This window comes from Simochromis diagramma, unplaced genomic scaffold (assembly GCF_900408965.1).
Source record: "Simochromis diagramma unplaced genomic scaffold, fSimDia1.1 OVJJ01000685.1, whole genome shotgun sequence".
NCBI lineage: Eukaryota > Metazoa > Chordata > Actinopteri > Cichliformes > Cichlidae > Simochromis > Simochromis diagramma.
The window spans coordinates 4,015,450-4,040,086 of NW_024387477.1; the positions used below are offsets into that span (position 1 = coordinate 4,015,450).

At 41.6% G+C, this 24,637-nt stretch overlaps 1 protein-coding gene across 2 annotated transcripts in view; it reads right to left on the bottom strand.

The window, feature by feature from the left end:
- Positions 1 to 24,637, bottom strand: part of tenm1 (teneurin transmembrane protein 1) — a 191,096-nt gene that overhangs the window by 34,448 nt on the left and 132,011 nt on the right. For both annotated transcript variants that reach the window (XM_040015589.1, XM_040015590.1), the window contains exons 19-22: positions 22,273 to 22,416; positions 21,317 to 21,569; positions 20,524 to 20,544; positions 11,176 to 11,408 (exon numbers count right to left, since the gene is read on the bottom strand). In XM_040015589.1, the coding sequence (XP_039871523.1) occupies positions 11,176 to 11,408; positions 20,524 to 20,544; positions 21,317 to 21,569; positions 22,273 to 22,416 (651 nt within the window). The remainder of the gene's footprint in view (positions 1 to 11,175; positions 11,409 to 20,523; positions 20,545 to 21,316; positions 21,570 to 22,272; positions 22,417 to 24,637) is intronic.

Genomic DNA, 24,637 nt, shown 5'->3' on the forward strand with positions numbered 1-24,637 from the left:
CTCAGCCTGACACAACACCTTTGGGATGAATTAGAGCAACAACTGCGAGCCAGGGCATCTCTTCCAACATCAGTGCCTGACAAATGAACTTCTGGGAAAATGGTCAAAAAAATCCCATAAACACTCCTAAAACTTGCATAAAGTCTTCCCAGAAGAGCTGAAGCTGTTATAGATGCAAAGGGTGGGCCAACATTATACTAAAACCTATAGATTAAGAATGGGATCCCACTCAAGTCCTTATGTGTGTGACGACAGAGGAGTGAATACTTTCGGTAACATAGAGTATTTTTGTTGGGATTATGAGGTGTTTTGAATATATTCTCCCCTGTAAGGGATTTCTGAAGCTACAAAATGTTTTTGGCACACTATGAATTAAAGTACCTGACTGAAAAATTTTAAAATCTTCCAAAGGGTTTAATAAAAATCAGAATATTAAATCGGAATTAGCACCTGTCAAGAAACCCAAGGTCACTTTACATGCAAAATCCATCGGCATTTATTGTAAGGCAGCAAAGAAAGCTGTTTCAGTAAATGACTTTGTCCAATCATAATTTTAAAAATCAGACTCATTTCACATTACTTGCTATTACTCATGCAGAATAACACATTGTGGATGCTGTAGCATGCATCTATTGAAAAGCGTTCTCTTTAGGACTGTACAGAAGGCCAGCAGAGGTCCAGGCGAATGTACTTTAGCAAATATAATAAACTGAAAAATCCACAGTTTGGAGTTTTGTTGAACTTATTTTTGTTGACTGACAACTAAGTCCTCATTCTGTCTGAAAGGAGCTGAAAGGAGCTGTCTAATCAAACTCAAAGCATTCTTCACCAGAAAGTCTAGAACTGGTTGCAAGCCTCAGCCAGCCAGTCAGGCTGGAGTTAACATCCCTGTAAGTTTTACACATAAGGCTAATTCTGAACAAAACACAATGTTGAACCAAAGAAAGCAGAAAATCCTCCAAATATGGAGTTCTGCAGCTTCTAAAACATAAATGCTTTTATCTACAGTACAGGTTTCGCGGTGAATCCCTAAGATTACTAACATCAGTCCAGTATCTGAGTGATGTTGGCGAGGAAGGGCCAGAAAAGTGTCTTTTCTCCAAACACTACAGAGTGAATTTGACCTTTCACCTTTGAAATCTGAACATCACTTCATCTTTCATGCCATCTGACATTTGTGTAAAATCCTGTCGTGATTAGCTGACAGTTATTGTCAACTATGTACTTTCTCTCAGGTCAGGGTGGCTTTTTTAAATATTTCTACCATATTAGAAGAATCCCAAAAAACTCACTTAAATTCCCTAAAGACGCACCAAAAATATCACTTTCATGAGAGCAGACAGACAAGACCTTAAATGCAGCAGTTCTGGCCACAGCTGTCACCAGTGCAAAAGCATGAAAACATTGCTCAGATGCTTAAATGACATATGTCAACAATTCCTGACAAGCACCGTCTTTACCTCTCATAAATAATGACAACGCCAAAGTAGCGTGGCCTTGTCACAAAGCCAGGATGCCCCCTGTGGGACTTGAGTCCCAGAAAGACAAACCCAAACAGAAAGTTTGACATTTGTTTGACAGTGCAGAGCAGCGGCGTTCTCTTGACCACAGACAAACAGAACTTAGTTTCTGAAAGTGGCAGTTTTACAGTTTCTAGATTACATTATTAACAGTTGTGTATTATTAGCAGTCCAGTGCAGTCCAAAGCACTTCAGCTCTTATAACTGGTGCAAAACTGATTCCCACTTAAACTGATGACAACGTGTTGGTCACCAGTATCACCAGATCAGCAGTTAAAGCCTGACAGAAAGCACTGACAGAAAACTAAAAAACTGACTTTCTCTCTCTGTGTATATGTTTATAAAAACCCAAGCTGTTTAGCTGTGACTGAAAGAACCTTCAGCATCAGAGCTCTAGTGTTTTTTTATTGTCAAGTGTTTCATTAGACCATCTGGAAAGAGCCTAGTGTGACTTGTGGCAGTGGGTCAGCTGGAAATTTTCAGAAAAACACGCGGGATAAAGTGAGGCTGCATGCATTATTTACTCAGAGTTATCTTTTAATGCGATGCAGTCGAGCAGGGCCTGTCACTGTTTCATACAGCGACAAAGTCAGCAGTAAAAATGCAGACATGACACGGGCCATGTGTCTGCAATTCTTTCCCCAGCTATGTCAAACTTGGCTCACCTGCTGAAAAAGTCCTGATGTACCTGCGTTGCTATGTGCCTTGCCTCACGCTCTTTTGCTTGGCCCTCCAGATTTGCCGCTGGCAGCTATATTCTTAGCATTATTTCTGAGAGAAAATGAGTCTCTGGCACAGTTTCATATTGTGGCTGCTCAACGATGCATTTCTGCCTTGACAAAACCGCCGCCGCTCTCCTAATTATCATGGATGCTGCAGTGTGAAAACGAGCTGCGGTAGAACTAGCATGACCCAATGGCGTCTCCTCTATTTTGCATTATCATAGAGTATGCTGCTGTTTGCCTTGCTGTGTGATTAATTCATGTGTGTATCATTAATGCAGGAATGTCCAGGGGCAAAGACAAAAGCTCGGTCAATGCGAAAGGAAACACGGGGGCAGGCTGTGCGCGCACGTGCACGTGCTCACACACGAACCGAATCTTTGAGTTCAAAAAACGCAGTGTGACTTATCATATGCCCTTGTTTTTGTGAAACAGCGCTCTGTTTAAACCAACAAAAACAATGATAGTTGACCCACTGAGCGGGAAAGCAGCCACAGGGCCAGTTTAATATGCAGATGAGGAGTGGGACTGCTGCATGCTGCAGGATTTGGATGCGAAACACTCAGTCCACTCTCGCTCTATTTCTCTCCTCATTCATTTCATGCATTCTCTGGTTCTCTCCATTTTCTATTTTTCTCTATTAATGTCATATTATTTTTCATTCTCGGCTGCGCTCGCTTTATCTTTAACTCTCCTCCTCCCTCGGTCCTGAGCTCCCTCTGTTTCTCTATCAATTTAATCCGCTCTCCTGTTTTGCGAGGTGCAACTGTCTCTCTGCACTAAATGCTATGGGAGCCAGAGGTAGAATAACAATGGCATTTTCATTCCGGCGTCATAACACGGAGCAGCTGGCACAGATCAGCTACCCTGCCGTAGGACTTCACTTTAGTGCTGTGTGATACGGCAAATTTTGGTATCAGTCCAGTACCCAGTAATTACACCAAGTAAACGCAGGTCCATACCAACACCAGCACAATACCAGGTGAATCATCATTCATGAAATCGCTGTGAATTTTGCTTCTCACAATAATTAGTTAACACAAACTTTTTGTGTATTTGAAACTGGGCTTTTTTGGAGACCTGGAAGGTAAATACGCCTGTCTCTGAAGCACTTGGGTCAGCTTCTGTTGTTTAAATGTGCTGTAGGCTATAAATAAAACAGACGTGACAGCCAGCAGAAAAAGCTTCAGACGTTTTTCACAGTGAATGTTTGAGGTATATTTTTTTCTTTCCCACAAAAATTATTTATTTAACACGATTCAGTGTCCTACATGCTGAACTTTGAGGTTGGAAACATACTAAAGTATCGTTCCTATCATGCTAGTATTGATCCGATACCAATACCAACAATAATAATATTTCAATCTATCTACTTCTGTAACAGTAGCAGTGGATCAATCTAATTTATAGTATCAATGCAGTGCTGGTATTGGTGTTTGGATGGACATTAGCATAACCAGATCAATACTTTAGTTTGTTTCCATCCTCTAAGTTCAGCAGAACAGGAGACGTGTCTCCACAAACACTGCTCATCTCGTGCAGTTACACTTTACTCCACCCCCTCCTCCCTACTCTGGTCTCTTTATCATTAAGTGCTGTTGGTCATCATAGCTGTTACTTTAGCAGACTTGAGTATCTATAGACTATATTCAGACATTCAAATAACAGAATGTATTATTTTAATTGAATATACTCTGAGCCTGTCTATAGCCATGTTAAATAAGTTATTTTGTTAGAAAAGAAACAATATCCCTAAACATGAACTATGAAAAATGTCAGAACCTTTTCCTGTTGATTGTGAGATCTGTTTTGTTTATAGCCTGAAGCAAGTTAGAACAACAGAAGTCGACCCAAAGTGCTTTAGAGACGGACAAAAAACAGAGTTTCATAATACATGAAAAGCTGAAAGTTGTGTTTTGTTGCATTAACTAATTAATGTGGAAAGTAACAATTACAGTATTCTACAGGTCATTAAAATGTGTTTAGAATTTGCTAATTGATTATTATTCATCTCATAAATCACGACACACTGTTACTGTGACATGTTATTAGTTTCAGCGTTGGTATCGGCAGTACTGGGCCTGTATTTACTTGGTAGAATAACAATGGCATTTTCATTCCGCTGCTATAACGCGGAACAGTTGGCACAGACCAGCCTCGCAGCCGTAGGAGACCTCAGAACTTCCCTCACTGCCTCTCGCTAACACAGTTTTGGGAAGTAGCAGATTTAAGAAAAGTGGAACGCAGGCCGCAGCGATTAGAGCGGTGCAGTTAAAGGACAGTACCACTCATAAGGCATCACTGCCTGAGCAGAGGCAGGGGACCAGTGTTTGCTGAGTTAATGGTTTGAGTGCGGCCTGGCTGACAGCAAAGCACCGTTTGATTCACCGCTGCTGAAACAAACTGGGAAGTGATCCTGCACGCGCTGCTGCGTTTCCAGCTATTTCTGTTAATGAGACCAGCACCCAGTGTGTGAAGATATTCATTCACCTAAGCTGCTTATATGTCAACCACCAGCCAAGACAGCTACTGTACAGCATGAAAGCCTGGCTGTCGTGGTCTCTGAGCAGCTCTGTGCCACGTGAAGCGTATTCACCCCTGGCTCTGACGCCTTTTTTTTTTTTTTTTTTTTTTTAAAACACACCCAGGCTGTTCAACATGCAAATAACCGCAACCAGTTTAAACCCCACAGCTTCATTCGGCAACCAGGCCCCGCTATCTCATCACCGATGGCGTGCCTCGCAGCTGTGTTGCCGAGTGAGATGGGGGACAAATGTGTCTGTCAGTGTGAGGGGGAGAGAGAGAGAGAGAGTTGCAAAGAAAGGGACTGAATGAAAGCAGTGGAGAAGAGAAAAGAAAAAAGGGGAGGGGAGAGAGAGAGCGGGCCGACAGGGCACAGGGAGAAATGTGGTGGCAGCATGTCAGCTTCTGATAAGGGCATTAGTCTGCCCCCTGTGGGTCAGAAAGAGAGACTGACAATGCAAGTGCTCCCACCACCACGTGCACGCGCATAGACGCGCACACCTCTCTCTGTGGATGTCAGCTCTGCTGCCTGGGACTAGTCAACAAATTAAAGATAAGACCTGCACACTGCAGCCGCCAACAACTAAACCTTCAATCACCGGACTCCCTCTGAAGTCCTCTGTCCAAACCAACACATGAAAGAAACAGAACACTCTGCTATTTTTACATATGTGTGTCTTTTATTGGACGATTGCTTAAAAAAACAAATAAACAAAAAAAGGGACCCCTTTAAGCTGCGAACGGAATTAGTCTAAAATGTGAGCCAAGGCTGTTCCTGTTCCTGAGGGATTGACGCCTCTTTCATGTCAGACATGGGATCCATCCTAAATGGAGCAAGGCCTTTTATTTACCAAGCTAATTGACTGCAGAAGCAAATGTGCAGCCAGCTCCAAACAATGCCCCAGATCTTGTATTCATAAGTGAATGTTTGAAGGACACACGATAATCCCTGTAGCTTAGGTTATTGTGGGGCGGAGTGAGGGGGGAGACTATAAGCGAGAACGCTCTGCAACATCGCAACGCTGTCAGCTAAATTAAAATTATGGATTACTGTTTAACAACTGTTTTGCCGTGCTGCAACAATATTATGTGTCGCAGCAGGCCTACCGCTGCTATTTGAACACCGGGGCACGGGGGTGATTCATCGACGCGATTGGTGGTGGGGGGGAGAAAAACAGATGGAAGAAGTAAGGAAAAAAGAGGAAGGTGCTAATTTGGAGCGAGGAGCTCACCAGAGGACGAGAGGCGAGATCAATGCTGGAGAATCACAGAGACACAACTTCAAAAAAAGAAGGGGACAGCTATTTCTCTGTGAAGTCTACCACTCATTACCATTGGAGAGAGGGTGATGGGAGGAGGGGAGTGTGGGCTGTGGCAGATAGATGACAGCGAACCGAGGGGCTCCAGGCAGAAATCTCTAGATCCTTTATAAGAGCTGGTTAGTAGGAGCACAATAGCCACAGAAGAGACTCTGTGAACTCCAATGAGTCAGTATAAATTACCGCACCCTGAGTGAACAAGAGGAGTCTTGGGACAGAATATTCTATTACTGCACGAAGGCAGAGATATGGCATGTTCTAAGGTGTAAGTAGCGCGTATACACAGAGCAATAGGCCACAGATCATGTGTCAAATGGTAGTACGAGTCAACCGCGATCTTTTTCGCTTATCATCTTCTTGTTTCTCTTTTTTCCTCCTCTCGTCCCTTTTATATATCTGAATGAACTCGAGAAGATGGAGGAAATTAAAATCAAACATCCCCCATCAAACCTGGAGCTTCCCTGTGTTTAGTGACATTTAAAGAACGGAGGCACGCTACGTTTATTTATTGCGCTCTGTATCGACCGGCTGTCTGCCTCCGACGTCGGCCGGCGTCGCAGGCGCACGCTGAGTATGACTGACAGAACAGGCCTTGCAGGACTGTGGGTGTAGCCTGAGTGACAGGCCTGTGGCTAAAAAATCTCCCGTGACACCTGGAGACTGAACGCTGGAAGGCAGGAACAAAAAATCTGCCATTTTAACCTTTGTAGTGTGACATCCTGGAGGACAACTGATGTAGCATATGACATTTGATTTTAATCCGCGGTGAGTTCAGAGTCACTGACCAAATAAAGTGAACTGCAGCTTTTTCTGCATACGAGCGCTCGAGCTTTACTGCAAACTGTAGCATTAGTCAGTAGGCAACCTGGAGCTGTACTTGTGCAGTTATATTTGCATCACCCTTTGTCTGTGCATACAGTCACGGTGCACAGTACATCACAGAATAAACGATATAACGTGTGGGTGTGAAAGACGGCTAAATTGAGATGAATTGTCAACATATGCTTGCAAAAATATGGATCTCTGCAATGTGAAGACGCAGATGAACATTAACAGAAAAATAAATTAAATCAGTAGTCTGTGTTTGCTTCTCTGTGTTTTTAAAACAGCTCAGATTCTTACACACACAGATAAGCTGTCGTGAGAATCTCTGAGAACTTGCTGCAGTTTCTCTGCAGATTTAGGCTTCTGTCGCTATGATATTGAGGTTATATCAGCCTGCGGAGGTCACACCATCTGTTGTCGTTCTTCTTTTGGAACACATTTTGCAGCACTATATACAATAAACACATTCAGCACCGCTTTATAGACGAAGACTGTTTCTCTCACCACTATTGTCCAAACTGCTATGAGTGTAAGGGACCAAAAGAAAAGGAAAAAAAAAATCCCTAACCCCAGGTATCCTGTGGGTTGATGACAAAAGTCAGACAAGACCAGTTAAATTTGCTACAGCTCACAGCCAGGACAGAACAAAAGGAATTAAAATGTAGTAGTGCAATAGCAGATAATAGCAGGAAAAGCTGGAATCCACTCCTGTCAGCTAATAAGTGAGGGCAGAACGATTAACCAATTCAAATCAACACCCCGGGCTTAATGTCTGAAATGTATGTGCATTAATTTAAATTGCTTGAACCCGGCTAAAGCTAGGAGGGAATCAAGAACTAAATCTGCAGACTTCTGTGCATTAGAAACGCTTAATATGACAGGCATATTCTGGTTTAAGTTTATGCCTACAAGTGCTTTCTCCCCCTGTAAGCCAGGGGAAGCCATGCTTACCGTATTAGTTGAACTATTATTGTCATTTTAACAAAGATCAAACTTCCCTTGCCTTAGGAACAAGATAAAAATATTTCTCTTGTAGCCAGAAACGAGCAAAATAACGTGGCGATTTAATCGATCTACAGAATAGACAGAAGAGTAGAGCGCTTCTGCGTCACAGGAATTTATGACTGTTACCACAGCCACAGTGTGCATAAAGAGAAGGATTTGAAACTGAATATTTTAGGGACTAGACCAGGACAATTTGGAGATAGGTAAATTTAGGCTTTCAGTTTATAATGCGTAGAATTTTCTGCAGAGAATATCTGAAGTATATTCAAAAGGAGACCATCTGAAACACATATTGTGTGAAATACAAGGACACGACTGCCAACATTCTCCCTAAAAGCCGAGAATCAAACGCAGATAAGTTAATCATTTCGTAAGTTGCTTAATTTAATGCACATAAACAATCTATTGAACGCTAAAATTTGTTACAATTTTGTAACTTTCTGTTATTATAGTTTATAATCTAACCTTGTAAAAGGTGTTTATTCAACCTTCTGATAATATAAATTTGCATGTATGAGCACAGCATGTGTCTGATTGTAAACATGTTGTTTATGGGTTGTTTATGAAAAATAAAAATCCCCCTGATGATGTAGAGGTCTTAAAAACTCATGTATCAAATACGATAAACTTGGCGTTTCAAGGTTGGAAACTTTTATTTTTTACTTTCTAATGAATTCATGATTCAAACTTATCGATGGTTGATTGATTTATCATAATACTGCCACACATTTGCACTCAAACTAAACATATACAAGTTTAATGCAAGGCACAGTACTGTGCAAAAGTCTTGAGTCACCCTGTAAGGCTTTATAGTTTGCTATCTCTGGCTCATCACAAGCAAAATATAAAGAAACGAGGGGTGGCTCAAGATTTTTACACAATGCTGAACACTTCTCACACATTTTTGTATCCCTACACCTGATTTTTTTTTTCAACTTGTTTGCAGGTGTGATAGTAATTTGGGTTTACGTTTAAGTTTACGTAGGCTATGCTTAATTTATCAACTTAATGATTTCTTTTTAAAAAGAAAAGGTGAAAAATAGGTGCTTACACAAACTAAATGTCCATGAACGCAACCCGACCTGAAACCTAAGTAAGTACATGTGTTTGTGTGCCGACTGCAGCTTCGAGGGTGCACTGTGTTACCGTGAGCAGTCAGCATAAAAAAAATGATGGAAAGCATGCTCTAAGTCACATCCTCATGACATATTTTCTGGTAATTCTTCTAAATTAGGCTTTGTGGACAAGTCCGTGGAATGAAGAATAGATTTTTTTTTCCCTTTTCCATTTCCAGTCATTACATTGTGGGGTGTTTTGAACCACAGAGCCAAAAACAGACCTTTTTCTACTTTTTTCCACAGAGACATTTGGAGTTGTTAAAGCAAGAAAAGCACAGGTGCAGCGAACAGCATTAACAATGGCCTTATTCCATTGAAGTGTAAGCCCCGACAGTGAGTCAGCATACATAATACCACAGCCTGAAACTAGAGCACCTCAATGGACTGCAGCCATGATTATTAGTTTATTAGTCACACCTGTGCTGGTCCTACTGTGCCATGGCAAAGTGTCTGCTGTGGAAAAGGTCTAGCTGTACCCTGGCAGACAGTCTGCTTTTAATCCAGCAAAATAACAGTATTACTGTTATTTTTTAGGGTAAATTAGGTAAAGACTTTAAAAGGCAACTTTCAAGTTTTAGCACTGTACAAATGAATGGCAGGAGCTATATAACAACTGCATTATATAATAGTGGTGCCTGGTTAAATCAATTTACATAAAAAAAATAAAAAATAATGACGGCAGGGTGGTGAAAAAGCACAACCAGCATGAATCCATCAATCTATCCGTGTAGCTGGGCTGCTGGTGAGACTGTGATGGGGTGTTTTGTGGCAGTGAACAGTTGGAGCTTTGAACCAATTAAACATAATTTTAATGCCATGGGATTATCTAAATATTTGAGGGCATGTGGTGCACGTGCTAATTCAACAAATCATATGAGAAACAAAGCTTTAAATGTCACTTTGGTCAAAACATAACATGAGTCATTCCTGCAATAGGTGCACGGCTAATTTTCGCTTCATTATAATAAGTATACACCCGACTGAAACGTGTTCTGAAGTCGGCGGGATAATTTAAAGAGTCATGTTAATCACTTTGCACTATAATTATCCTTCGTCTGACAAACAGAACATGAGCTCACTGTGCACATTAAATCCAAAAATGTATCCTGTACACAAAATGCAGGGAAAAATAATTTATAAAGAAAACAATAACCAAATGGCCATGTCCATAATACTGAATATGTTTAACACTGGCTGTGCAGCTTGCATTCATTTGTAAAGATTTGTAAAGGGCTATCTCTCTTTCCTTGCTCACTGCTACATGTGTGCACAGGTTATCTTCCCATAGCCGCACTGTCTTTACTCCAGCCGTGCTCGTAGCTTGTAATTAGCCTTTACTGTCCCGGCGAGCTCTACAGTGATGAGGAAAGGCAGAAAGAAACCATAATAACATGGCATGAACCGGGTCTTTATGACCTTTTTCCGAGGCAGCGGTGCACAACATTGGGATCGTTGTTACACTGAATTTTCAACGTTCTGTGGCTGTTTTCAGTGAGTTAATCAGCCCCGTTTGCATGCACTTCACTGTGGCTGCAGCTTCCTGCTGGTACAATGATTTGAGAGTCACTTACTTTCCATAACAAGAGCTCACCACGCTCTCTTCTTAAGCATACATGCTTTTATAGTTTTTTTAGCTCTGCAGCATCACTCATACTTAATATATAATATCTAAATAATCAATAACTCAATATATTGTGAAAAAGCATCTGACTGAAATGGATTTATCAGTATAGTAATGAAAGCATGATAAAGTATCTAAGGCCTTTTTATCAATATTATGATTTTAAAAAGATGCTATCACTCTCTCACATGGATACTGAACCAAAGATGTTTAAAGCACACAGAGCATCACTGTTCCAATGTTATCAGTGTGGCGTTTTGAGATTGTCATAGAAGCTTTGTGTCCTATAATGATCTCAATCCTGATAGTTAAGGCACTGGAATGAAACTGAACGGTGAGATGTGCTGAAGCACAATCAGTCCGCATAAAATGTGGGTGCGTAACAAGCCGCGCCAATATCAAAATCCTGATATTTACGGCTGTTTTTCTAGCCAAAGGCAACAACTCCAGCTAAATGCACCAACAGATGTACTGACCAACAGATCTGTAAATATTCACCTGAAGGGCTGAAGGCTGTCCTACCTCGAGGGTTATTGAGTGCAGCTTCCGTGGCCTTCCTGCCCTCTCCACAGTGGCTCTGGTCAAAAGGTAGACACTGCTCCCCCGTCCCAGCAACTACCTCCAGATTGCGAGATGGATCTTTTGGCTGCCCGAGGTTCCTCACCCTGTAAACTCTGCGACTGCTGGTGTCAGACACATACAGAACTTCCCCCCTCGGGTCCATGGCCAGATAGTACTTGTGGGCAGGGCTGGTGCTAGTGAGACAAGTTGGACAAAGTTAGTTGAAACAGGTTATACAATGAAACTGTACATGCTACTTTCTTTTGTTTCTTGCTTGTCTGGTGTTGTATTTATTACACTGCAGCTCAAAGTGACATTGACTGAGACACTAGCCTAGTTTTGCAAAATTATATTACACCTCCATACTCCTGCCTAGACAACACCGTCACTTGAAATATAGGTATTTAGAGGCAATTAGGTCATCCCAGTGAATAGCATTACTGTGAGACTCCTGGAGTAAATTTGTGACTGTGCCGAAGCAACAAGATTAATACCTTCTAATTTACATAGTACAGATGGCCACAGCCACTGCAGCTGAAGAATAGTCCTGAGTGATAATCTTATTTTTAACATTGTGTATGTTAGGGACATTCTTAATATGCTTATGAATTCAAAATGTCAACATGTTGCACAGCATGTTTTTTTTTTCTTTACATTTGGGGCCAGAGTGGAGCTTTCACATATGCATTTATCATTGTAGAAAGTGGATTTTAACCCAAATCATGATGTTTTCCCTGCTGTAAGCTAGCAGTAAAGATGCCACAGCTTACCTACGGTAAAATGAAGTGAAAGCTGAACAGATGGAACCACTCCTTACTCTTGTTTCAAAAGCATTTACATGGGTCCTTTCAGAGCGTAAGAACAAACAACCAGTGGGTTTAGTTAGACTGTTGAGAAAAACAGTACAAAGTCCTCCTGAGCTACTGTAAACCCTTTTTTATAAGGACAGAAATCCCGTTTAAAAGGAAAGTGGCACCACTGTATCCAGAGATAACTCTCTTTTGTAACGAGCTACACATTATCCTTGTAATGAACAGACTGCAGACTAAATTCGCGGAGACGTAACACTGCATCGAGATAAGTAATTCCTCCTTTTAGTGCTGATCTGTCCACAGAAACAATAACAAGGCATAAAAACACTGATGATGTAAAACTGAACTTACATGACTCTTACATCCTAATCAGAGACCTTGTTTGCTTAAAAATAAAACTGATATTTTCCTTTTACCTGACATGATTTTTATTGTTTGTAGAACAAATGCCCTTCTCTGAATTCACTAAAACTTCACTAAAAACGACTGCACTTCCTTCAGGTTTATGGCTGCTTTTATCCCAACAGTGCGTCTCAGTTCTTTCCATAAATATTCAGTTGGATTAAGATTACACAGCTGACCACTTCAAATGGCCCCGTGTTTCTTGGGTGCTTTTAAACGTGTGTTTTGGGCTCTCATCCTGTCGGAGGAGCCGCGACCTCCGACTGAAACGCAGCTCTCTGACACCAAGCAGCGCGTCTCGCTCTAAAATGCCTTTGATAAGCACAGATTCGACCCTCTGCCAGGCGCAGCAAAGCAGGCTGATTCTAAAACACAGCTACAGGAGGCGTCGCATCAGGCTCCTTTGCCCCCAAGTCCAGTTTGTCTGATTAGCGATTAAGCAAACTCTTCCCCGGCTCGCTTGAAGAATTGGACCTGGGTGCAGCTCATTTGGACTTGCGCACGCTGTGCATGGATTTCTAACGCTTTCTCAACAACAGATGTCTTTGTGAACATTTTCTTAAGTAATTAACAAGCTAGTGCGAGGACAACGTGTCACCCCTTCCCTAATTGAGTCACAGAATGACTAAAATGTCAGTTGAAGGAGCGCGATTTGAAAGCACGTGTGATCGAAAAGAAAGAGCGAGAGAGGGAAAGAGTAATACGAGAGTCGATCAGCAGGGGTTTTTGGGGACATACACACAACAATCATGCTACAGCAGTCATACCTAGTGCGAGTACATCTTAAACGTGTGAGAAGGGGGTTGTGTTTTCCGGTGGCGTTTTTTTTCCTTCTGAACACTGAACTTGTGCGCCGTATCAAAAAGCTCGTAATTAGTTTGATGTGTTCAAAGGACGTTCTCGCAGCATTACAGCGAGTCTCCCAGCACTTTTTAATTTTACAACCCTGCACTCAAAAAAAAAAAAAAAAAAATCATGCTCAAAATGTTGATTTTAAGTAATCTGATTACATGTATGTAACCATGTAACCAGTACCATTTAATTTCATGTAAATACATTCGTATAATTACATTATGGACTTAATTACTTGTAATTTTGTAACAAATGTGTAATGTAAAATGTTACATTTAACGTTACAATCATTTAGAAAGCTCTTGGAATTTGGTTAACATTTTACATTTACAACCTTTGATTATAACTTACAATTATTGCTTCGTGTTTATGAGGGACAAGAATCCCTTTTTGCTGTTATCTGAGGTCTAATCGACCCTAGCTCTAATGCTATGCTCTAATGCTATGCCTATTTTTTTTTTTTTTTTTAAAAAGAGAAGAATAGGAAACTCAGAAGAGCAAACGAACATCCCCCATCCTCCCAAAATAAAAAATAGGGCTGGAGTAAAGTCGACCTCACAGAGTTAACTAAACACCAGTTTGGCTTTTTTATGTTTGACTTCCAAAAGCTGGACCTCCCTTTGCCTTCTTCAATAGAGCTTACAATCATTTAGAAAGCTCTTGGAATTTGTCTCTGTTTTGAAGTTTCCCCTTTTTCTTTCTTTTTTTTTTTAAATCAGTGAAACTTTTCTTCTGGTCAATTTGGGCATTCCTCTTGCAGCCTCACACAGGGAGGTTGCCTACAGCCCCACGAATCAACTCCTAATAACACTAGCAGCTGTGGTCACAGATGCGTCGGCCTTATCCTCTCAGACAACTCGCACGTCTGTGTTCAGTGCAATAACAGCACCAAAGTACTTTCCTCATATAAAATCCGGTTGAACTGCTTATAAGAATGAAGAAACCCACGATGGGGCAGCACGGCGGTGGAGTGGCTCGCACTCGTGGCTCGCACTCGTGGCTTGCTTTTGGCTTCTTCCTGTGACTGTGTGGGTTTTCACCTCCCACCATCCTGTGATGCAGGATCCTGATTTACAAATACAAAAAAACCCAAAACAAAACTGATAGCACTGGTCTAAAACCAAAACTAAGACCCCTGACAAGCTCGGTCAGCAGCATGCCGTAGTTCCAGTTGAGCCCGGCAAACTTGCACTGCTGCTCAGTCTGAAAGTTCTTGCTAAAATCCTTTGAATGTGTGAATAAAAGGAACTGTAAGGTCAGCATGCCCTGTGTTATGCAGCTCTTTGGAAGACGACTGGCCTGTTTCTTCTTGCTGTCCAAACAACATATCTCGTTGAGCAGAGATACGGCCAGCTCCTCTACATGCAGTCCAAGTACAGCAATCGCTTGGACTCGATGGCCTCAGGCGCACTATGGATAAAACTAACTTCTCTGCAACCCGCAGTGAAAGAAAAAAGAAAAAAAGCTGGCAAAGAACCACCAGGCACAGGGCTCACGCCAACTTTAAAGCAATTTAGCTTATTTGCTTTGAAAGTTAAGCTTAAATCCTTCTGGGGTTCTTTTTTTGTTGTTGTTGTTGCTTCTGACTTTTTTCCCTTGCTTCTGTGATCTGGAACAATTAAATGCTTCTTGTTTGGCATGGTTGGTTATGCTGCTGCTCGTGATCAATAACAGGATGTAATTAAAATTTGAATGTAAAATTTCTAACTGTTGAAATAATTTCTTTCCATATGTCAAACAATATTCCAGCTAAATTAAATCAGTTATTTGGCAATAAAATTGCTTTTTTCCCCCCAGGATATCAAACACTGTTAACATTACTAATAAAAATAACTGAATAATGAAAATATAATGAATTTATAATAAATAAGTAGTAGTCACACTATTAGGTAGTCCCACTATTAACATTCAGGGATTTTAATTAGTCTGTATTTTTGGGATTTGGGTTCAGTAAAGAGGGTGTGCTGGCCTAAAAGACAACCACTGAGCCATCCAATGAGTGGATGGACAGACACTAGTAATAAAAATTTATGACAGCAAATAAAAAATGTACTTATTTTAATGACTTAACAATAATTTACAATAACTTTGCACAGGCCATTTTAAAAAACCCTTTAGCAACAACTCCAGTATGAAATGTATTAATTCTTCCTTCACTGAGGTGAAAGGACATGCTCTGGGCCACACCAGTTACGCTAACTTAAACTGGCTTTCATTGATAAGGAAGTAAAGAAGAGCCGATGTCAGTGCCTGTTTTTCCTGTTTTCAATGGCACGCCTGTATAATACTAAGTATAAAAACAGCAAACCTACAACTGCCTACAATAAAGCCACAAGGATGTTTTTGCTATCATTTTATAGTGTCACATATATATATTTGTCAGCAGAATTGTATCCACATGTCAGGGAGCGATAAGAAGCCTTATGTATAAATGTATGCGCAGGCTGCATAAGGAGGAGAACAGCATAATCCTTGCATGTGGAAATCTTTCCAACAGCTGCGTCAATGTATGATGTTTTTGAGTTGAGACACTTTGGTTACAAAAACAATAATGTGAAAATGACTCGTCAGCTGTAATTTTATGCCTGTATGTATCTTTGCTTTTGATTTCACCTGATGTCAAACAGACTCAATGGGGGAAAAACTGATATGAACTGGGTAATGTGGTAGGAATGGATGGATGTCACATTGTTTGATGGGAATGAAAATCATCAACCTACAGAGGGCTCAATTCAAAGACAGCCCAAAAAGCGAAGTGAAAAAATGATGTGGCGAGGCTTCGAGGCGACTGTTGTTGTGCTATTTAATAAATAGTTCATTTTGATGAAATTTCATTGCAGCAACTCAAAATGGTACTCAGTAGTTTGTATGGGTGCCAGGTGCTTGTAATTCAAGCCTGACAACACAGAGACATGCTCTTAATGAGACGATGGATTGTGTCAGGGGGGATCTCCTCCAAGATCTGGACCAGGGCATCACCAAGCTCCTGGCTGCTTCAGATGGACTGAAACAGAGGTGTTCTATTAGATTTAGGTCACGCAAGCATGGGGGTAGTCAATTCCTTCATCCTCCAGGAACGGCCTGCATACTCTCACCACATGAGACTGGCCATCATTGTGCACCAGGAAGAAGCCAGGACCCACTGAACCAGTGTAGAATCTGACAATAAGTCAAAGGAGTTCTTCCTGATAGCTAATGGCATCACTGACTAGCCTGCAGAAGTCTGTGTGTCTCTGCATGGATATGCCTCCCCAGACCATCACTGACCCCCCCACCATCATGCTAAACTATGTTATAGGCAGCATAATGTCTCCACTGCTTCTCCAGACCCTTTCATGTCTGTCACACACACTCAGGGTGAACCTGGGGACAGCACAGAGCACCAGTGGTGGACCTGCCAATTCTGGTATTCTATGGCAAATTTCAATCGAGCTCCACAGTGCCAACCAGTAAGCACAGGACCCACTAGAGGGCGTTGGTCCCTCATTTCACCCTCATGAAGTCTTTTTCTGATTGTTTAGCCAGACTCGCTCACTGGAGGTGAGTTTGTAGCTCTGGGGATGCTCATCCTGTTCCTACTTGGGAAAACCAGTGGGTAAAAGACCTTCTACGGCCCTGAAGGGAGACACAGCAAACCTTTGTGCCATCCTGCTGGAGTTGGACTACCTGCGCAACATCTGTAGTGTCCAGGTACCACCTCATGCTACCAGTGGTGACACAGACACTATTCAAATGCAAAACTAGAGAAAAACCCGTCAGATGAGTACTGACATGGGAAACATGTATAAAACCATTCCTGTTTTGGGGGTTGTCTCCTTGTTGCTCCTCTAGTGCACCTGTTGTTAATTTCATCAACCACAGCAGCTGAAACTGATTAACAACCCCCTCTGCTACTAAACTGACCAGATCAATATCCCAGAAGCCTAATCAACTTAAAGCTACTCTGATCAAAAAGCGGTCCTCTTTCATTTTTTTAGAAGTATATACAGGATCATCTTTTCTGTAAACTTCATGGCCTTTCAATGGACCGCAGTACGGCATAAAAAAAAAAGCTCTGACCCAACAGAAAATAAGAGGGAACAATAACAAGGAGTGCAACAAAGGTCCAAAATTAAACCCAGGTAAATCTGACCTCAGCTGAATGAGTCATGGGGACAAACAACTGCCCGTTGTTATTGTTGTTGTTATTGTTGCTTGATGAAAAGTGGACAAAAGCCTTGGAACTGATTCACTGAGAGTCTCAAATAGACAGCATGTTGCACAGGAAGAAATACCTCCGTGCGGCGTCATGTGCATGTCCTACTGCTTATAAGAAATTGTCCTTTTCTCCTCAAAGCCTGAGCCAAACATTTGCACAACTGACTTTATTCGCCCTTACGCTTCCTGCAAGCTGCATACTGTCCTTTGTGTCGGATGAATTCCAACAGTGTGGGCAAGCAGCTGTGCAGGCAAGATGTGACTTGTTTCTCCACATATAGTCCACAGTTCATTAATTACATAAAACCTTTGATACTGTCATGCTATTGTGTTGTATTGTGTTGCATTATTATTAAGACTTGAACACAGTGATCAAAAAAGTGAGAGGGAATTTAAATTTTGCACTTTGAACACTGTAACTAACTGAGTTCCAGGCAATTACTTTTGTAGCGTGAAATCCAATGTCAGCTGGGTCTGGTCAAAGGCTTCCTGCCAATTAAACTTGAAGACACCCTGTTAAAGGTTTCTTTTTTCCTCCTTTCTTCGGCAGCTATTCAATAAAAAAAATGTCCTGCGAGGAAAAATACAACGTCAAAACAAATATTTCTGTTGTCACGCTCGTGCTCAATTAAAATATTTTTACGGGGCTGCAACCCTTTTCATTTCTTCTTTTTTTTTGTAGCCAGCGTGTCCTTATGATTTCCAGTTTGCTTTGGACAGCCTTTGTACCCTAAATATCCTTTTCTTTTAAAGAAGAATACTTACTTACTGAACCTTCTCAATGCCCAGAAGAGAGAAAAAAACAAAAACAGCAACATCGGCAGGCTTGCTGTCAGTCATCTAGTCCATTAAGTGCATAACTGTTTACAGAGCTCAGCGCTGAACTGCACATACATAATTTAAACTAGATCCTAAGAGAGTTATATTCACCGAGTTTTCAAAATGTGCCACTGCTCGGCGTACGGTGCATCGTATTTGCCGGGCCTCTTGAAGCTAGCGTGAGCATCGTGTGCTGTATATAACTGATTACAAATCGCTTCACCTATCTTTTCCTCAATTAGATGCTCATAGCTCCAAATGCTTTCCTCCAGTGGAAGGAAAATGAACAACAATAACAACCGGAGCACAAACAATCCCACTCCAGCCTTGCTCATTCCCACCGCACGCAATAACAAAACAGTGATCAGAGTTGATAGACACAGTGATCTAGCTGTTCCTAAATCAACCGTCTGGGCTCTCAGATAATACTGTCGAGGACTTCCTCCCCTATTTGCTTAACTCCTCGCTCCGACTCTTAAAGGGGGGGAAAGAATAGACGGTGGTTTCATGTTGAGCACTTCCCATACCGTCTTCCCCTCAGAGAGCACCTTGTTTTGAAGCCCTTTTGGCTGATCGGCACTTTGCTGGGAAGAATGCATAGTGAAAAGCTTTGAAAGCTGAATATGGATGAATAATTAATGTATTTGACTTAGGAGAACAATAGCACAGAATAAAGGAGAAACTCTAACATGCTGCTAACAGTAAAAAGCTGCTGTGGAGGAAAAGAAGGGAGCAGAAGCTAAAAGAGAAGCCTCCAGGGTAAGGAAACACCACCCGAAGTGCCTTCAGAAGAATCCAGCTCGTATAGTATAGTGCAGTATAGGCTCCAAATCTCGTTATTGCGTTTTATCTGACACGCTAGCCAGATTTACTCAAATACTCCTTCACTAACACAACCCATGATCTTGTAAATGCGTTCATTTGAATTTATTTCAGGCTGGGATCAAATTTTCCGTTAATAATATATATTAGTGGATTCTTTCAAGCAAAGTTTTAGCTGATTTTTTTTAAAAATCTGCATTTATGCTACAACAATAGCCCAAGTACTTTATGCATCTAAGACCGTTTATCCATTACACATTAAGCTTTCTTCTTCAGCTATTATTTTTAAGCAGTCTGAAATTCAGCTACTTATGGCTAAATGCCTAACAAAGACAGCTATTTATTCATTTTTTGGCATCTATTTCAGCTTAACAGAGCATACTGTAAATTCAGGTGGGTCACAAAGTTGAGTTCAGCTACAATCCCAGCAGATTGGCCGATCTCAAGGCAACACACCTCCACCGCCTCCTTTCCTTCTCTACCTCACTTGTGCCAGCTTGTCTGCTTCTCCTGTTTCTTTTTATTTAAATTTCTGGAGCTACTCAACAATCTCTCCACATGCCAAACGCAGAAGTACCCCACTGAGGTAAAGCGGCTCCAGATGAGAAGCACTGGCTACATGGCTTTACAGTAGAAAATTACCAACGGTTTGCATATATATATATTATATATATATATATATATATATATATATATATATATATATATTTTTTTTTTTTTTTTGACATTTGTTCCTACCCACCCACAAAGTACATCACAATCATATTATTAGTTCTGCACGGTTTCAGATTTTGGCACAGTATCGTGAAAAATAGTCAGGGTTTTTGAAATTGGATGAACCCTCTCTTGCTCTTCCACAAACACCCACAAGCACAAACACGCATACACACACAATTGGCTCGATACGACCCACGATAGTGGTGCACGCACAGATGCAAACATCACAACACACGTGCACACACAGAAACCCTATAACATCGGTCTAATCTTCTGTCAAACAGTGTACAGCGCTCACAGCATCACAGAGGCTTGAGACCGGGGCGACGTTAAGGCCACTCCCGGCCTCGGGCCTTTTGGTCTGGCTCGGGAAATGAATGAACCGAGGCATCCACCAAACAGACTTTCAGTAATCCTCTAAAAAATGAAATCCTTGACATTTTGGCTGCGGTCCAGCGTACAAATTTTAATATCACCAAGTGAAATTTAAATGAGACATTCATAGATCTAACTGCGTTCGTAGCGTGTGCAGAACCCGCACGCGTGTTCCAGGTGAAGGTGGGTCAATGCAATTTAAAAGGAGGCAAACAAACAAAGTTAAAGCTCTGCGGGGCGTTTTGCAACTGTCTATTCCCTCGACACACATTTGTGCAGGTATATAAAGGAGGTGTAAATCACCACTTCTCACCTGTGTCTGGTATCCCGGTTCCTGATAACAAGCCATAAAGGAGCGTTTCAAAAGGGGAGAGAAGAGAAAGTAAAAACAATTATTTATGAGGCTAACGAGAGGCTCTCAGAATTTCATAGGCTGCTAAATTTTCTCCCCATAAAGTGAAATTGGGGTTGCTTTGGACAGTTGTATTGTTTCACATTTAATATTAACCTAAACAAGAAGCCGTTTTTGGCGGGTTGGGGGTGTTTCATCCCAGAGGAAACCTCTGCCTGAACCAGAAATATTAGTCAGCCATAGAATAAAAACAGTGAATGAGAGTAAAGATACATAAGGAGAACACTCTACAGGACAAATGACTGTGCAATCCCATTGAGATTCAACGCTTGAAAAAATACAGAAATGAGAGAATGTAATGCCTGCAGCACAGTAGGAAATATCATCGTCATAATCCAGAGGAAAAAAAAAGAAGAAGACGGAAAAAAACGTATCTTTGTCTCTCAGCAGAGACTTTCAGCTTCTCTCGCATCCTAAAGAGGTAGATTAGAGTCTGTGATCTCTAAACCTCACACGCTCCTCCTTCTGCATGAAGACGAACTTCAGAAAGAATTCCACCGAGATCAAATAGATTGCAGCTGCAGATCCCATCCGCAGCTAATGCCATGCTAACCCGTATCAGCTGAGCTAATTTTTTATTTCACATTGTGCTCGAGTGAATCTGATGCGCCAAATCCCACTGCTTCCTACTGCGAGAGATCCCTACCAAAAGCGGTCTTATCACGAGCACACCCAACAAGATCATTGCTCTCACTTGAGTTCCAGTATGGTTCTGGTGTATCCATCTGGGTGGACCCTGCGAATGAAGTTAAAGTCCCCCACGTAGAGAGAGCCGTCGGGGCCGCTAGCCAGCGCCACGGGGGCAAACAGCATCATGTCCCGAGCCGCGCCGCTGCAGCTCGGGCCGCACGGGACGCTCCGATAGAAGCCGTTCCCCATCACGGTGCCGATAACAGGGGGCTGCTGGGACAGGAAGACGTTTTCTCCATTCCCTTTGTGAAGGATTCCTGGGGAGAGAGGAATGCAAAGGTGACATGAAAGGCCCTTTAAGTGTACTTCACATCAGTGGGTGCATGCTAATGTTGCTGAAATCATTTATGAATGCAACGACAAGTAGGAATAGTTTCAGTTCTTTCACGTGTCAGACTTGGGGTCTGTCTTTTTTGTTTTCCTTTGAACTCATCACGCCAGATTTAAGGGAGTAAAAGAGTTTTGGGACAGGGCGATGTTTTTCACTCTGTTGCACCGACCAAAATTTTGTCAGTCTGACTTTTTGGACTCATTTAAATCTGGACCATCTTCTGTGTGCCTAACTCTTAACAAGTAACAAATTAAGATTTTTTGTGTGAGAAAATTCAAATTTGATACATCTCAAACCACTTTCTGAGCAGCTTTAATGGCAATAACGGCACATTGTAGCTGAGTCACCCACACTACAGCGTTTTGATGTCCTTACTTCAAGGACATCTTGGACTTCTAAGCTCTGTATCATTTCATGTAGTCTGTCCAGACTATCAACACATAACTTAAAAGAAGTCACACAGTGGTTCTTATTTATTTCAATGTCAAAGAAAGTAAGCAAAAAACATCAGTTTTTTCTTTCATAAAAAAAAAAACTAATTGGAATTGAATTCAAGTTTCTCCAATTCATTTTGTGGCTTTAAAAACGCAGCCAGCCTCCAAGCACCAAAAACAAGCGGATAAACTCACCGCTGCGAATGTTAAGGGCATGGTGTTTGTCCAGAGACCATCCTCCAAGGTCAGAGGGGACCAGTTCAAATCCCTGCATCAGAGCGGTCCTTCTTTCCCAGTGGATAACACCGGGACACACTTCATACTCATAGCCGACTGCCACTGGAACAGAAACACGTGCACACATCGAGAGCTTAACATTAAGCAGTAGCGTGCAATTCCTATGTGCTGCAGACCGGCTGTGCTTAACGCTGCACCACGTGGCGCAGAATGACTGCACGCGCTTGTATCTGAACAAAGCCTGAAAACAAGGCAAAGCACACACAAGTTTCCCCATATCTTTTTCAAAGCTATATTGTATCGAGTGGTGAGATAGATAAAAGGCCTGTAGGGAGACCTCATCAGTGTTTGTGTTTGAGAGACATCAGTGAGGAGTGGGGGCGTAATCAGGAGGAGTACGGCTTCATGAAGGAGCCCTAGAATTAGCTGCTTGGCCTCTTAGTTGTAATGATACGCTGTGCAGCTTCCCACTACAACTAACAACTATCAACAGATTTTCTTTTTCTTTTTTGGCTTGGCAGGATTAAATATGTTTCGGCACTAATTTGCCACTTGGAATATGTTTAAAGGCAGCAGGTGACCAAGCTGCAGGAGCTTTCAAAGTAAACACGCAAACATACTTACATACATGTCATTCTGCAGTGTGTAATCAGGCGCGCTTGCACACACCGAAGGAAAGAAGCCCATGCACATGAGTCATTAGAGGTGGAAAAAATAAACACACAAGCAATACATTTACCTAATTAAGCAAGTGCTTTATTACAATTTTAATGGCAACTTTCTGCTGCCTTTTCTCTCACACATTCCAGTCGCTGTATGCCTATAGTCACTCTGAAAATAGCTCCTAGCTGTACGATGTCCTATGATAAACAAGACCACCTGTAAAAGTATTTGCAGAAATATGCGGTTGCTGAATCAGAAACTGTAAAATGGTTCTCTCATAATCAATTTATTGTGCACTTTTATTTAAGCATGGCTCACACTACAGCAAAAATAGGACGACAAAATCCTTGCGACTACCGTGCTGACTGCAGTCTCCCTCAGACAGATTGCAGAATGTTTGCAAATACTCACCGTTCAATCTGTAAATGCAGATTGGCAGCACGTAATCAGTGAAGTTCTTTTGCTCCACCATTTATTTCTCCGAGTGAGGACACAACATAATAAATCACACAAATGTGAGTTATTAAGACTTGTGGCAGGCAATTTACTGCAAGCTGCACATGTCTTACTTTGCACCTTGCTGAGAGGAGTGCTCATTTACTTGGAATTAGAGGGGGAGATGTTATCAGAAGGAGTGTGGAGTGGATGGCTCAAACCTCTGAGTGCAGCGCCAAAACTTTGGCACTGTCCTGGCACTCTTTACTCAGTCCTCACTCTGAGTGTTTACAACCGAGCCCCACATATTCCTGCTCGGCAATAATTACTGAAGCTGGAGGAGGAGGAAGTACAATTCTAATGCAAGATGCATACAAACATACATCTTTGTATTGCACAATCAGAATCAAAACACTTTATTATGTTTCCAGGCTTTTAGCTGCATTTCTACACCATGATCAGTACACAATGAAAACAACTCTCTGCATGTCTGCATCTCAGCAGTGCGCAACCAGACCAACTCTCAGGTTTCTTTCTTTAACTTCCCTTCATCACATAATGTCATATAATCTACTGGTATATAATACCACATGCCTGTACATAACAATGACTTTAATAAGGACCTACAGTTTCACACAGCCTGCAGAAACACCCAGAAGGATGTGCACATTTACACACCTGGCTTAGTAACAGTATCTTCACACAGACAGCTCGGGATCAGATGGGAAATAATGTTTTTTTTTTGTTCTTCTGCACATGGTGCATATCAGTTGTTACACACGGATTTCCGGTTTCTATGGAGCAATAGTTTTCTCTGGATTAATCCTGGACTCTACTTGTGTTTCAGTCCTCAGGTCCACACGCAGTCCCCAGCAATGTCTGTCAAAAAGAGTTCATCCTCATATATCGTAAACATATCGATTCTCCGTCAGCCTCCTCTCATTTATCTGAACTGCCAAAATGTTTTAAGAGAGAAACGTGTGTAAAACCTGTGCTTACACTGTGATTTTTAAGCCACACATTTGCACTGCCCTTTGTAAAACGTTGGTCATTACTAAAATGACCAAACTGTGTGTTTTTGTATGTTTATACATGTGTAAATTGTAAGTTTTCCCTTTTTTGTAAGCCTGGCTGAGTCTGTGGCTCAGAGAGTCATGCCTTATGTGTGGATTTTGCTGTGTCCGGCCAGAAGGACCCAATGAGAAATATCCTAGTCTTTCCAAGT